We start from the raw sequence: 11680 nt of genomic DNA, 5'->3' as shown, positions 1-11680 counted from the left end.
TAGATAGATAGATAGATAGATAGATAGATAGATAGATAGATAGATAGATAGATGCTTTTGGTGTTTTCTGCCCCCTACAGTCCAAAAAACCCTAAAATCTGTTCAAAATGAGACACTGAAATGAGTAAATGAAGACTCGTTGCCCTAGAAAGTCATTTTAAATTATTTAATACCCAAATTCACCCCCAAACTGCCTCCAGATCTTTGTTAAAAAAAATAGAAAAACAGACACAATACCCAGACGAAACATTTTCATGCTAAGACTAGGAAGATGTGACATATTTAACTGGACCCAGGAAACTAAAGAGTATTGCAAACATGAAACTGTTCCTAAGATCTTTGCGTGATGAGAACAGAGCAGATTTTCAATCATATCGGTGCTGCATCTTTGGGGGCTACATGACATCCTTGATGGCCATTCTGCATATGACGGCATCGAGCAGATTTCCGCATGTCTCCTCCTGAGGTGTGACTTTGTATAGCTGTAATGGAGACACAAAGAGGGAAGAAAAACACAAAGTTAGAGAAGAAGAGGAGTTAGAAAAAGCTATGCATATCTGCTTAACAGTTCCCATTTTTCATTCCCAGCGCACTCAGTATCTCGAGTTTGGACTATAAGTTTGGCATCTGCACACATTCGTAGAACAATGCAGCTGGAATATATTTAGAGCATACGTTAGCACTGTCCTGCTGAAATAAGCAGGAGCTTCTTGGGAAAAGGTGCAATCTGCATCCAATACCAGATGAAAACTTTTCTCACACCCTGAACCGGGATGGACTTCAGACTATACAAGCAGAGTTCACACATTTTCAACAGGTTTGCGGTCGGGTCTTAAGGAAAGCCACCCCAGAATCCTGGTGTGTCCATACCAAAAAAATCGGTTTGGATATAGATTTGGGATCTTTCCAATTCATGTCCTGTCCAACTGTAAACCTCAGAAGAGTGGAAATTGGTTACGATACTAACAAAATCCCAGGAAATATGAAGTTTCAGGCATATCCCAAGCTGGAACACGGTGGAAAACCAGTATCACTGTCCACTGTTGAGTTTTACAAGGCTGTGGACTAATAGGGCGCTGGCCAAGAAATACGCCATGTGCTCCGAAATCAACCCCTAAAAGTCAAAACAAATCTCTGACTGAATCCAAATGTTTTTGGATGGCAAAGTTTCTTCTTTTTTTTTTTTTGGCCCCAACAAAAAGTATTAAAACAGAATTCTCAAGAACTCAAGAACACTATAACAATGGTCAAGCATGGTGGTGGCAGCATCATGCTGTGGGACAGCTCGCTGGATGGATTCTGAGATGCAACTGCAAATCTAAAGCTCAGCTGAGTTTTAGAGAAATTCATTTTCAATAAATTCACGTCTCTAAAAGTCACTCCAGTTGTGTGTTGTGTCAGCCTTTAACTATAAAGAAAATTAAATTAATATTTAGACACCTGATAAGTATACAGGGTTCCTACAGCATAAGGCAAGTTAAATTGAAGACTTTTTAAGACTTTTTAATGCCACTTGAAATAAAAAGTTAAGACCAACTTCACGATAAACAAGATAAACCTGGATGCGACAACTTTACCCAAATGTTTATTTTAATATAAACCATTACTTTCTGGCTCAGTAGACATGTTAAAGATTTTGAAAAACATTCCATATAGGAAGAAAGCTAAAAAAAACACACAAATTACAGATATATTTTTAACAACTACTGAACTGAATTCACAAACTTTGTTTTGTGCCCTACTAAAATAAACTATAAATCAATGCCAACTCTTTTTCACAGCTATGGTCCGGCCGCAACAGTTTTTATTGGTTCCGCTATCAGGACGAAACCAATAATGGTTACATTGAGCCGTTCGGTAAATTAAAAAAATATATAATTGTATCAATTATTTTACTGTTTGGTAAGGATTACAAAAATAAAATCCTATTTATGACCTGGTAACAATTTTAAGACCTAAGAAAGACTGATTTAAGACATTTTAATGCCAATTAAGGCCTTAGTTTTATATTACAGAATTCAATGCCTTTTAAGACTTTTTAAGGATCCGCAGGAACCCTGGTGTAAATCGTGCAGCATTGACTGATGCAATAAAAACAGACGTGTGCTCTTCAAGCCAATCTATTTATTATCTTATCGTGCTTTGATGGACGTGTCCCAACTTCAGCTCTTGTCTCTATTGACAGTCAAATACTTCAGGACGGCAACCTTCTGATTGTCAAACACGCTGGCATGCACACGTCAGATCATTCATTACCTTTCGGATCTTTTCCAAGTCCGACAGTGTAGAAACCTCGCCCGCCGGCAGCTGCTGCCCGTCCACCGCGGCCGTGACGTCGGACACGGCCTGCTGCTCATCTCTGCCGTGAACCACCACCACCAGCACCGAGTCGTCTCCGTCAGCGATCCCAAATCGTTTGAAAGCGTCTGAGATCTGCATCGGCGGGAGAAAGTGAAAAAAAAAAGGCTGAAAAGTCTTCACCACGTTTGTGCACAAACATGTTTATCACACCGTAGTTGTTAAAAAACTAAAAAGGGTGGTAAGGATTTGTGTTCGGTCACCTATACTCTGAAGTGAAATCCACCAATTTCCTAAATAGTTCAGCTAATATCTATAAATTAATCTAGGAAAAGAAACAAAAGAACATGAGCTACTTGTCCCCACTGTTATACAAGGGGGTGGCAGCATCATGCTATGGGATGCTCTCTGCTAGCGGTTACTGAGATGCTGTTCCGTTGCTGGGAAGATGGATGGAACCGATCCTTTCCAGTGCTCCTTGCAATTACACGGCAAGTGAGTCGGTCCATCATATCAACGCCCATTGAAATATACTGAACCTCTGTGGTTTGGCATAACACAGCTAAAGGGATATCAATGCTTTTGTTAGTGTGGACACAGTGAGCATTTGCACAGTGGCTGGACATTTAGTTAAAAATACGCACGCTGTTGGTGGGTGACAGGTTGAAGATTATCTCCGAGTTGAGACTTCTTGTCTTCATGCTTCCAATGGAGTGTAAATGAAACGCTTTATTGGCAGCCACCAGCACTTGGAAAGGATCCACTAGCTGAAGGCAAACAAAGTTGGACTTTAAATCTCAGAACGAACATGGAACTGTACTTTTTTTTTGGGGGGGGGGGGGGGGGGGGGGGGGGGGATAGTAAAAGTAAAAGAAACTAACTAAAAGATGCTCACCATTTTCGGGTTGATCAGAGCGCCGTTTAATTTCCCCTGCATCGCTTTCTGCCTCAGTTCAGCGGCGTTCTTCACGTTTTTAAAAAGCACTTGCGTCACCCTGGTGTCGGGATAAAGCTCCAGTGGTTGCGTAAGCTGCATGCTGGGAAAGAAAAATCACATTTATGTGGTCATAGAACGATGCTGTTTGCTGAAATAAAGGACTACGCCTGTTCACGTTTGACACACGCAGGGGGAACCATAACAGAGTGACACAGCCCGGAACAAAAATATCGCCAGCCGGAAACGCGCTCGCGATATTTTTTTTTAAACGCTTGAAAATATGTCCTAAAACGTCGTGCGTGTTAATGTTATTATATAACGGCGTCGGTTAAGTGTTCAGAGCCACAAGCTTTTAGTAGATGCCGCACTTGCCCAGTGGAAACGATTCGCGAGCTCGTCCGCCATATTGTGTGTGGCAAGATGAGTTAATAAAACACTCAGGTGGATATCATTTAAACAAAACTGAGCAAAGTTTGCAAATGAAAATACCACATAACTACTAATGTGCTTAAAATGTTGGTAGTTATAATAATTTAAATTAATATAACTAATACATATTGGTGTTACTTAAGGGGTGACACTTGAGGGACTTTTTGAGAACATTTTACTTTTAGGAGTAGTTTTGCAGAACTTTAGTTTTAATTTCTACTTGAGAAAGAATATTGTTGAAGCAACGCTACTTTCTTGACTGCGCCCTATGGCTACTCTCCGTACAGATAGTTATTTCACTGAATGAAGGAAAAGAACGTTTAACCAAAAAATACACCAGACACAGATGCACTGGTTGCGCCATATTGGTGAATATACATCAAAACTTATACAGTATTTTAGTGTTTAACAAGAAATTACTTACTATATATATATATTTTTAAAAAAGCTTTATATTTTGAACACAATTTGATCTGTGTGTTTTGCATTGCCTAAATATGTTATTTTGTTTTGCTGTTATTTTAGTTTTTACATTTCCACATGTAAAAACTAAAATAAATAATTAATTTGTATAGTTATCAGTCTGATTACATCACAATTCACTAATTAAATAAGACACGATTATCAGTATCAGTCTGTTTTGTATGTCTCAGTGGATACAGTAATTGTCTTGCAATCAGAAGGTTGTGGGTTTGATTCCAGCTTCCCTTTATCACCTGGGCACCTAACCCCAAGTTGCCTACCAATCTGTGTAGGAAGGTTATTCCAACAGATATCCAGCAAACATTATGCCGGATTCAGGTGATTGGTTTATTATTTAGTGTTTCTTTGGTATCTTCACCTTAAGGGGGGGAAGGAAATGGCAGATAAGAAGGCCAATAACTAAAAGAACTCAACTAGGCTGGTTCACTTGGCACTTAATTCAACATCGCACATAATTGGGAAACATGAAACAGAAAGATATGAACTCTGTGGGGAAAGTGAAACTATAGAACATCTAGTGATAGAATTCTGAGAGAGATAGAACAGAACAATAAGAAAATATTGAATAGAAAAACAAACAGTACAATCTTATTAGACTCAGACTGAAACAACAGTTTTTGGATCCCTTTGGGATGGCTCCCTCAAGGAACTGAATTTCCACCAGTGTATGGAGTAAGGAAGCACTATTTGTAAACAGGTGTAAAATAAGATATACAAATAAAACAATAAACATAAATATAGAAAATAGAGATAAGAACAGCATGTGGTATTGCTTCATTTTACAGTGGATAAATGACCCGGTGTGTCGTTAGATTAAATTATTGCACTGTCGCTATAGATTATGTTATTGTACAAGAAGTTAAATAACGTGTTGTCCATGTCAATAAGTCTTTTAAGAAAAAGTAATTTTGATGTAAGCTATAAGATTAGTTTTCGTTATTTGATGGTTACTGGGTTAGTAAAAGGAATAGTTTATTATTCTTCATTTAACAAACTTGTCCTCATTCACACTCCTTGCCGTTTGGGGGCGGTAATGCGCCAAATTGCTGTTTGCCAACCGCCATTAAAAGTAATAGCAATAATAATAAAAAAGAAGAAGAAGTGTTTCCACCCGGATTTAATTTTGAGGCGGACCTCCAGCTGTTGGAAAATCCAAACTCCTCGGTTTTTCACACATTTATTGTGTCCATTTCAGCCATTTTCTCTCTGGGTCTGGCTTGCGCGGCCGCTTTAACGCCGGAGCCCGGTCGCTATGCGCGGCGCGCGCGAGTTTGACCGTTAGCGTCGGACCCAAACTGCCTCGTCTCGTCGCAGCAACGTCGAAGAAGAGAGAACCATGGAGAAATTCGAAGGCTACATGTTCACGGCTCTGTGCAGCACCAACTTCTTGGTGTCCTGCCTGCTGTTCTCCAGGGTGACGCGGGAGCAGAGGGAGCCCTACATGGACGAGATCTTCCACGTCCCGCAGGCGCAGAGATACTGCGAGGGCAAATTCAACGAGGTAACGTCCCTTTCCGGGCGGCTCCGTCGCGGTGGTGACGGGATTAAGCTTAGAACCATCAGGCTGGGCTCCTGCTCTTTGACCGGAATGGCATGACAGCTTGTTGGAGGCTTTAATCTCAGAGACATAGAGAGGCATTAGCAGATGTAACTTTTTAAACCTCATATCAGCAGATTGCACTCTACTAAATATCGTGAAATCTTAAGATAGCGGTTATTTGAAGACATGCAGGAAGACGTTTTAAAGCGGATGGATGAGCAGCAAGAAGAGCTCCCTGCAGGGTTGGTGATTGCCACAATAATACTGTTTACCTCACCGTCCAGACGCTGTAAAAAAAGGAAGGTTTCTGAAATCTTGCATTAATAAACATCTGACTGCCTCCTAGGGTAGAATAGGATGCAAATTCTAGCTCCTGCATGTTGTATTTTTTTTAATTATTTTTTTTATTCTAGGATGACCACAGGTGGGACGTATAGAATGGGATGCAGTATGGTTTAACCCAGACCTTGTGTAGTGGTGTTTACAACGCCGCCTGTATCTGCTGTGTTTCCCTTATTTGAACCCTTCCAATTTCAGGTTTTTTATATTTACTGTCGTACCTAAATGTTTCAGATCACGTAATACATTTTATAATCAGACACAGATAACTTGAGGAAATGCAAACTGCAGTTTCCCTGTGATGATTTCAATTCATACGGGAAAAGCGAAAGGACCCTTAGTGGAAAAACTAACTGCCTTAAACCCATTAACTGGTTGTGCCAACAGCTGCCATTAAGCATTTCAGATTCCCGGCCCTGAGTCTGTCACTGTGCTCTGGAGGAATTTTGACCTACTCTGCTGTGCAGAATTGCTTTTAATCACATTAGAGCGTTTTTTGGTCCAAGCCAACCCGTTGAAGGTCAAATACTCCAGCCCCTCATTTGGATTTAAGTTTGGACTTCGACTAGGACACTTTGAAGACCCTCCTTTGGGTTGTTTCAGAAGTGGACTTGCTGGAGTCCTACAGATTATTCTCTGTGACATAAATGGCAGAAATCATAGGCTGGACTTTCCCCCTTCAGCATTTTCTGCTAAATAATAATAATAATACATCAGACTTATGCAAACTACTGCTTTTTTGGACACTCAAAGATGCTTTCCAAAAAAATAAAACACAGGAAGATTCATGGTTTCATCAGTTATGGGCAGTCTCCTGGATACCGTGAATAGCACACTGTCTATTTCCCCTGCATTGTTTACATTGTTACATTGTTTTACATTGTTTACATTTAAATAGTTTACATAAATTGCTGCTGCATCTTTATCCTGAAAATTAGTGCAATTTACTGTATGCAAACGAAATTTCGTTCTGTACGCACTTTGTGCACACAAAATGAAAAATAAAGCTGTCTAAAGTCTCTAAAGTCATTCAGAGTCTGAAGCACCAAAGCATCCCAGTCTCACTTTTTTTTCCCCTTCTGCTCCAAATGGGGATCAGAACCACATGCAATAGAAAAAGGGGAATATTGTGAAGTCTCTTGAAAATAACAAACGTTTAAATTTTACATTGCAATGGAGCATTTTGATTGTTTATATCCAAGTGTTCATCAAAATACTTAACTGCTTACGGTATGCATTTGTTCGGGTACATGGGAATAAAGGGCTTCCTTTACAGATGGACTGAAAGTAGATTCAGACAAAAGGCCGGCATGAAAGGAGGTTAGACATTAAAGCTTGAATTTCTGTAAATATTACCAAAACAAGTGTATGAAAGCGCAGGCAGAGCTGGTGAGCGCTTCAGACGCAAAAGCAGTTGGGCTCTATGACCACAAATGCATGGGTTTGCCTCTAGGGGGCAGCACGAGTTTAGAGAAACCAGGTCAGATTACTGAAAAGACTGATGATTAACTGATTTTTTTTTTTTTGTGTTTCCTGAACGGGAGCAGTGGGACCCCATGATCACCACCCTCCCCGGCCTCTACCTCGTCTCGGTGGGCATCATCAAGCCGATGGTGTGGCTCACCGACCTGACGGGCGGCGTGGTGTGTTCCACGGCCATGCTGCGCTTCATCAACCTGCTCTTCAACTGCGGGAACCTCTACTTGATCTACCTGCTGATCTGCAAGCTGCACCACAGGGAGAAGGTAAGGCCGGCCCTTCCAGGACGAGGGACGGGGGAAGTCGTTGTTTTCCTGTTCCTCTAACCCCGCCGTTCCCCTCCCTCAGACACGGACCACCTCCCGGCGAGTGCTCTCGGCGCTGTCTCTGTCCACCTTCCCCGTGCTCTACTTCTTCAACTTCCTGTACTACACGGACGCCGGCTCCACCTTCTTCATCCTCTTCGCGTACCTGATGACGCTGTACGGCAGCCACAAGGCCTCGGCGCTGCTCGGCGTCTGCGCCGTGCTCTTCCGCCAGACCAACATCATCTGGGTGGTGTTCTGCGCCGGCACGCTGGCGGCGGCCAAGATGGACGAGGCCTGGAGGACGGAGCACGCCAAGAAGCGGGACGAGAAGCCCGCGCCCTCCCAGGTGCCGCTGTCGCTCGCCGGCGCCCGGAAGGTGGCGGCGTTCGCGCTGGAGTTCGCCGCGTCGCCCGGGCACGTGAAGGCGGTGCTGCAGGTGGCCTGGCCGTACGCGGCGGTGGGCGCGGCCTTCCTGGCGTTCGTGGCGGTCAACGACGGGATCGTGGTCGGCGACAGGACGAGCCACGAGGCGTGCCTCAACGTGCCGCAGCTCTTCTACTTCTTCTCCTTCGCCCTCTTCTTCTCCCTCCCCGTCTCGCTGTGCTACCACCGCGCCCTGCGCTTCCTCCACGCCGTGAAGAAGCAGCCGCTCTTCTTCCTCTGCGTCACCGCCGCCTCCTTGCTGCTGGTGTGGAAGTTCACCTTCGTGCACAAGTACCTCCTGGCAGATAACCGCCACTTCCCCTTCTACGTGTGGAAGAAGGTCTTCCAGAGGCACGAGCTGGTGCGCTTCCTGCTGGTGCCGGCGTACGTCTTCGCCGGCTGGAACTTCCTGGACGCCTTCAGGTCCCGCTCTCTGTTCTGGAGCCTGGCCTTCCTGGCGTGCCTCCTGTGCGCCACCGTCCCCCAGAAGCTCCTGGAGTTCCGGTACTTCATCGTGCCGTACCTGATGTACCGCCTCCACATGCCGCTGCCGTCTCTGCCGCGGCTCGCCGGCGAGTTCCTGCTCTACACGGCCGTCAACGCCGCCACCATCTACGTCTTCGTCGCCAAGAGCTTCCAGTGGCCGGACAGCGCGGCCGCGCAGAGGTTCATGTGGTGAAGAGGCGGCCTGGTTCGGTCGTCTCCTCCGAGAAGCAGCACACCGGGCATTAAGAACTCTGTGAAGATCCGACAGTCACATCCAAAATTGCCAGAATGAATCGTTACTGAGGCTGGTTACAAGAGAAGGTGACTGATGCCGACAAAGACGACGTTGATATGTGTGCTGTAGTCTGGAAGAGAATCTATCGTCTGGAAAAGCTCTCTGAACTCCTCCCTTAGGTCCTTTTTTCCACAGTGAAATTTGTGCGTTTTCTACTTGCGATCGTTCTTTCTCTTACTGTAAATGAAAGCAGCAAAGTGCTCTGAGCAAGGTTCCCACCCAGTATGGAAAAACTGTATTTTTTTTTTTTAAAAGGCAAAGCGAATGTATCGTCGGTAACAAATCTCTTTTGGGCGTTCAATACAGTCCAGATGGCAGAAAAAGGGATGAAATCTCCGTTTTACCACGCGGCCAAATCAGAAGCCAACGTCGGCGTGGTAAAGGCTTACAAACGTCGAAAATCAAACCATAGTATTGGCAAAAGGTTTTGTCCTCCAAAGTTTAAAACATTATTCTAAAAAAAAAAAATGCTGGACAAAGTTGTGAAAATCTGAGACTTGTAAAGTTTTGAAATAGAACCCTGTGCTACTCTTTGCCAGCAGGCTGTACACGTGACAGCAGCACAATCTGACGGCCGTCTCTGAACGCTCGTTTGTTTTGGACTCCTTCAGGCACAAGACGGAGCCGCCTGCCATGTGACGTTTCAGAACAACCATCCGTCACTTCTTACCTGACCGGAGGGGGGGGGGGGACCTTTGTACCCGCTTATACAACAGATGATTTCAAGTTATTTCTGTATCCCACCATATAGTGCTGTTCACATCCTGCTTGTTGCTGCGCACTGCAGGCTCAGCTGGCTGAAAGCAAGGTTCTTACACTTTAAATTACAAGACAGACCAATTTTGCCGTCGCAGAACGTTTTATATGCCCCTTTTTCTGACGTTTAGTTTTTAGTTGTTTTTGGGGTTTTTTGTGAGTTAATGTCGGATCAGTACGAAATCTGAAGGAGAACCAAAATATTTCAGAAAATCATACTTGATGATATTTAGCTGCAAGGGGGGAAAAAACAACTGATAGGCCAAAGTGAGGGCGGTTTATGAGTGATGGTAACGTTGGTAGCAAATGACCCGGAGGTGAAGAACGACGCCAAAAAATGTTCCGTTTCTTGCCAAGTGAAGAACAGTGACTGTTAGCCGACATGTTTTCCATACATACCGTAATTCTTACGTTTACAAAAGCCATGAAGGTCTACTGGAGATAAACGCTGAATCTGTGTGTTTAGTTGCTTTTCTTAGTGATTCATTCCCATTTCTTTTTTTTTTTTCTCCTCTCTGGTGTTTTTGTCTTTGCTAATTGGTGGACATGTGATTAGTTCTGCAGGTTGTGTCTTACCCAGCGTCTCTGTGACAGTGTGATACGTGATGATGTCACTTTTGATCCGCCGTCTGTTCAGCGTCGTAGATGAGTCCTCTCATCAGACCCCCACCAGTCCCAGTCCCGCATGCAGACACCTGCTTAAAGATCAGCTCAGCAGTCGTCCTCTTTTTCTCCTTTAACACCATCCAAATGGAGCAGGTCAGGAAGTTCTTGTTTCTGAGCGGCTAAAGCTCTGGTAACGACGCTGCATTCACGGGTCCCTCTGAAACGGGACGCTTCGGCTTTGGTTCGCCTTGTTTAAACCTGTTTCTCCTGCCATTGTGTTTGTGATCTTTCTGCGTCCACTTCTGTTAACTTCTTGATACAACTTTGAATAAAATGTGTTCCAATAAAACGAGGCGATGTTCATTCACACGTCCGCATTATGTAGCTTCTTTGACACGATGGCCGTTACCCACTGAGGCGTGGGTGTCATTTAGCCCCTCGTCCTTTATCTACGGAGGGAGCCATATGGTTGGGTTTTTTTTTATTTTGGGCTTGAGATCCAGATGTTGTAGCTAAACTGATAAGCAATTTAACATGTTTATTATTTATTAATAGCCAGCAGGGTTTCCTACTTGTTTTGGGAAAAGTAGGAAGATGAATCTGATTTGAGCATTTTCCAGGTCTGCTCCTGTGTATAAATCTATTGGATGAGTTTATTCCCCTTTCTCTCATCCAAAAGCTGTAACCAGCTGTTCTTCTGTGTTGCCTGTTATCCATCCCCCCAACCAGTGGTCCATTATCCATCTGGCCACCTAACTGTCCATCCACCCATTACTCCATTATCCATCTATCATTCACCCATTCATTTATCCATCTGTTTCAATTATTCATCCATTAAACCCTTCATGTGCCCATCACTCCATCCAGGATTTATCAATTTGTCAATTATCTATTTGTCCTGTTCCATCTGTCCATTTTGAACCATCTATCCTTCATCCTCCCATACATTAATCATTTATTTATTTACCCATCCATTTTGTGTTAATCTGTCATCCACCTAGTTCTGTTATCTATTTCATCCGTTTTTCTATTACCTATCCAGCCACTTGTCTATATATTTGTTCATTATACATCCATCCATTCATTTGCCCTTTGACTTGTCCATTATCTATTCATCACTTGGTCTGTCCCTCCACATCATCCATCCATCTTTACAGGTTCTAAATTTAAACCCTGACCACGGTAGACATACCCGCCTACCCTGCCCTACTAAACTATTAATAGATTTAAAATGGGCTAAGAAAGATCTTGGATCTCTTGAAAATCGAGTCGGCAAAAGCGTGACATTTTGAGACGGAAAA

The 11680-nt window shown here is 43.5% G+C and overlaps 2 protein-coding genes across 2 annotated transcripts; one reads left to right on the top strand and one right to left on the bottom strand.

The window, feature by feature from the left end:
* Window positions 1-285: 285 nt before the first annotated feature.
* On the bottom strand, window positions 286-3457 carry tprkb (Tp53rk binding protein). The gene is made up of 4 exons (XM_012877069.3): window positions 3194-3457; window positions 2943-3065; window positions 2257-2433; window positions 286-482 (listed from the first exon to the last, which is right to left on the bottom strand). The coding sequence occupies exons 1-4, from the start codon at window positions 3332-3334 to the stop codon at window positions 396-398; spliced, it is 528 nt and encodes a 175-aa protein (XP_012732523.2). The 5' UTR covers window positions 3335-3457; the 3' UTR covers window positions 286-395.
* A 1772-nt stretch (window positions 3458-5229) lies between these two features.
* On the top strand, window positions 5230-10728 carry alg10 (ALG10 alpha-1,2-mannosyltransferase). Its single transcript, XM_012877111.3, has 3 exons — window positions 5230-5648; window positions 7574-7771; window positions 7854-10728. Exons 1-3 carry the CDS (start codon window positions 5484-5486, stop codon window positions 8913-8915), a joined length of 1425 nt encoding a protein of 474 aa, XP_012732565.1. The 5' UTR covers window positions 5230-5483; the 3' UTR covers window positions 8916-10728.
* Window positions 10729-11680: the final 952 nt, after the last annotated feature.

The sequence above is a fragment of the Fundulus heteroclitus genome, chromosome 17, assembly GCF_011125445.2.
Source record: "Fundulus heteroclitus isolate FHET01 chromosome 17, MU-UCD_Fhet_4.1, whole genome shotgun sequence".
NCBI classification, from domain to species: Eukaryota; Metazoa; Chordata; class Actinopteri; order Cyprinodontiformes; family Fundulidae; genus Fundulus; species Fundulus heteroclitus.
Note: the sequence above shows the minus strand (reverse complement) of the source record. Positions and strands in the feature narration are given on the sequence as shown.

Excerpts from the sequence above, each read along its gene's own strand:
- tprkb (XM_012877069.3), bottom strand. The coding sequence starts at position 3,334 with ATGCAGCTTACGCAACCACTGGAGCTTTATCCCGACACCAGGGTGACG. Across the intron at positions 3,066-3,193 it reads CTCTGATCAACCCGAAAATG|CTAGTGGATCCTTTCCAAGT; the intron begins GTGAGCATCTTT and ends GTTTGCCTTCAG. Across the intron at positions 2,434-2,942 it reads ACCTGTCACCCACCAACAGC|ATCTCAGACGCTTTCAAACG; the intron begins GTGCGTATTTTT and ends CCGCCGATGCAG.
- alg10 (XM_012877111.3), top strand. The coding sequence starts at position 5,484 with ATGGAGAAATTCGAAGGCTACATGTTCACGGCTCTGTGCAGCACCAAC. Across the intron at positions 5,649-7,573 it reads GCGAGGGCAAATTCAACGAG|TGGGACCCCATGATCACCAC; the intron begins GTAACGTCCCTT and ends GAACGGGAGCAG. Across the intron at positions 7,772-7,853 it reads AGCTGCACCACAGGGAGAAG|ACACGGACCACCTCCCGGCG; the intron begins GTAAGGCCGGCC and ends CCCCTCCCTCAG.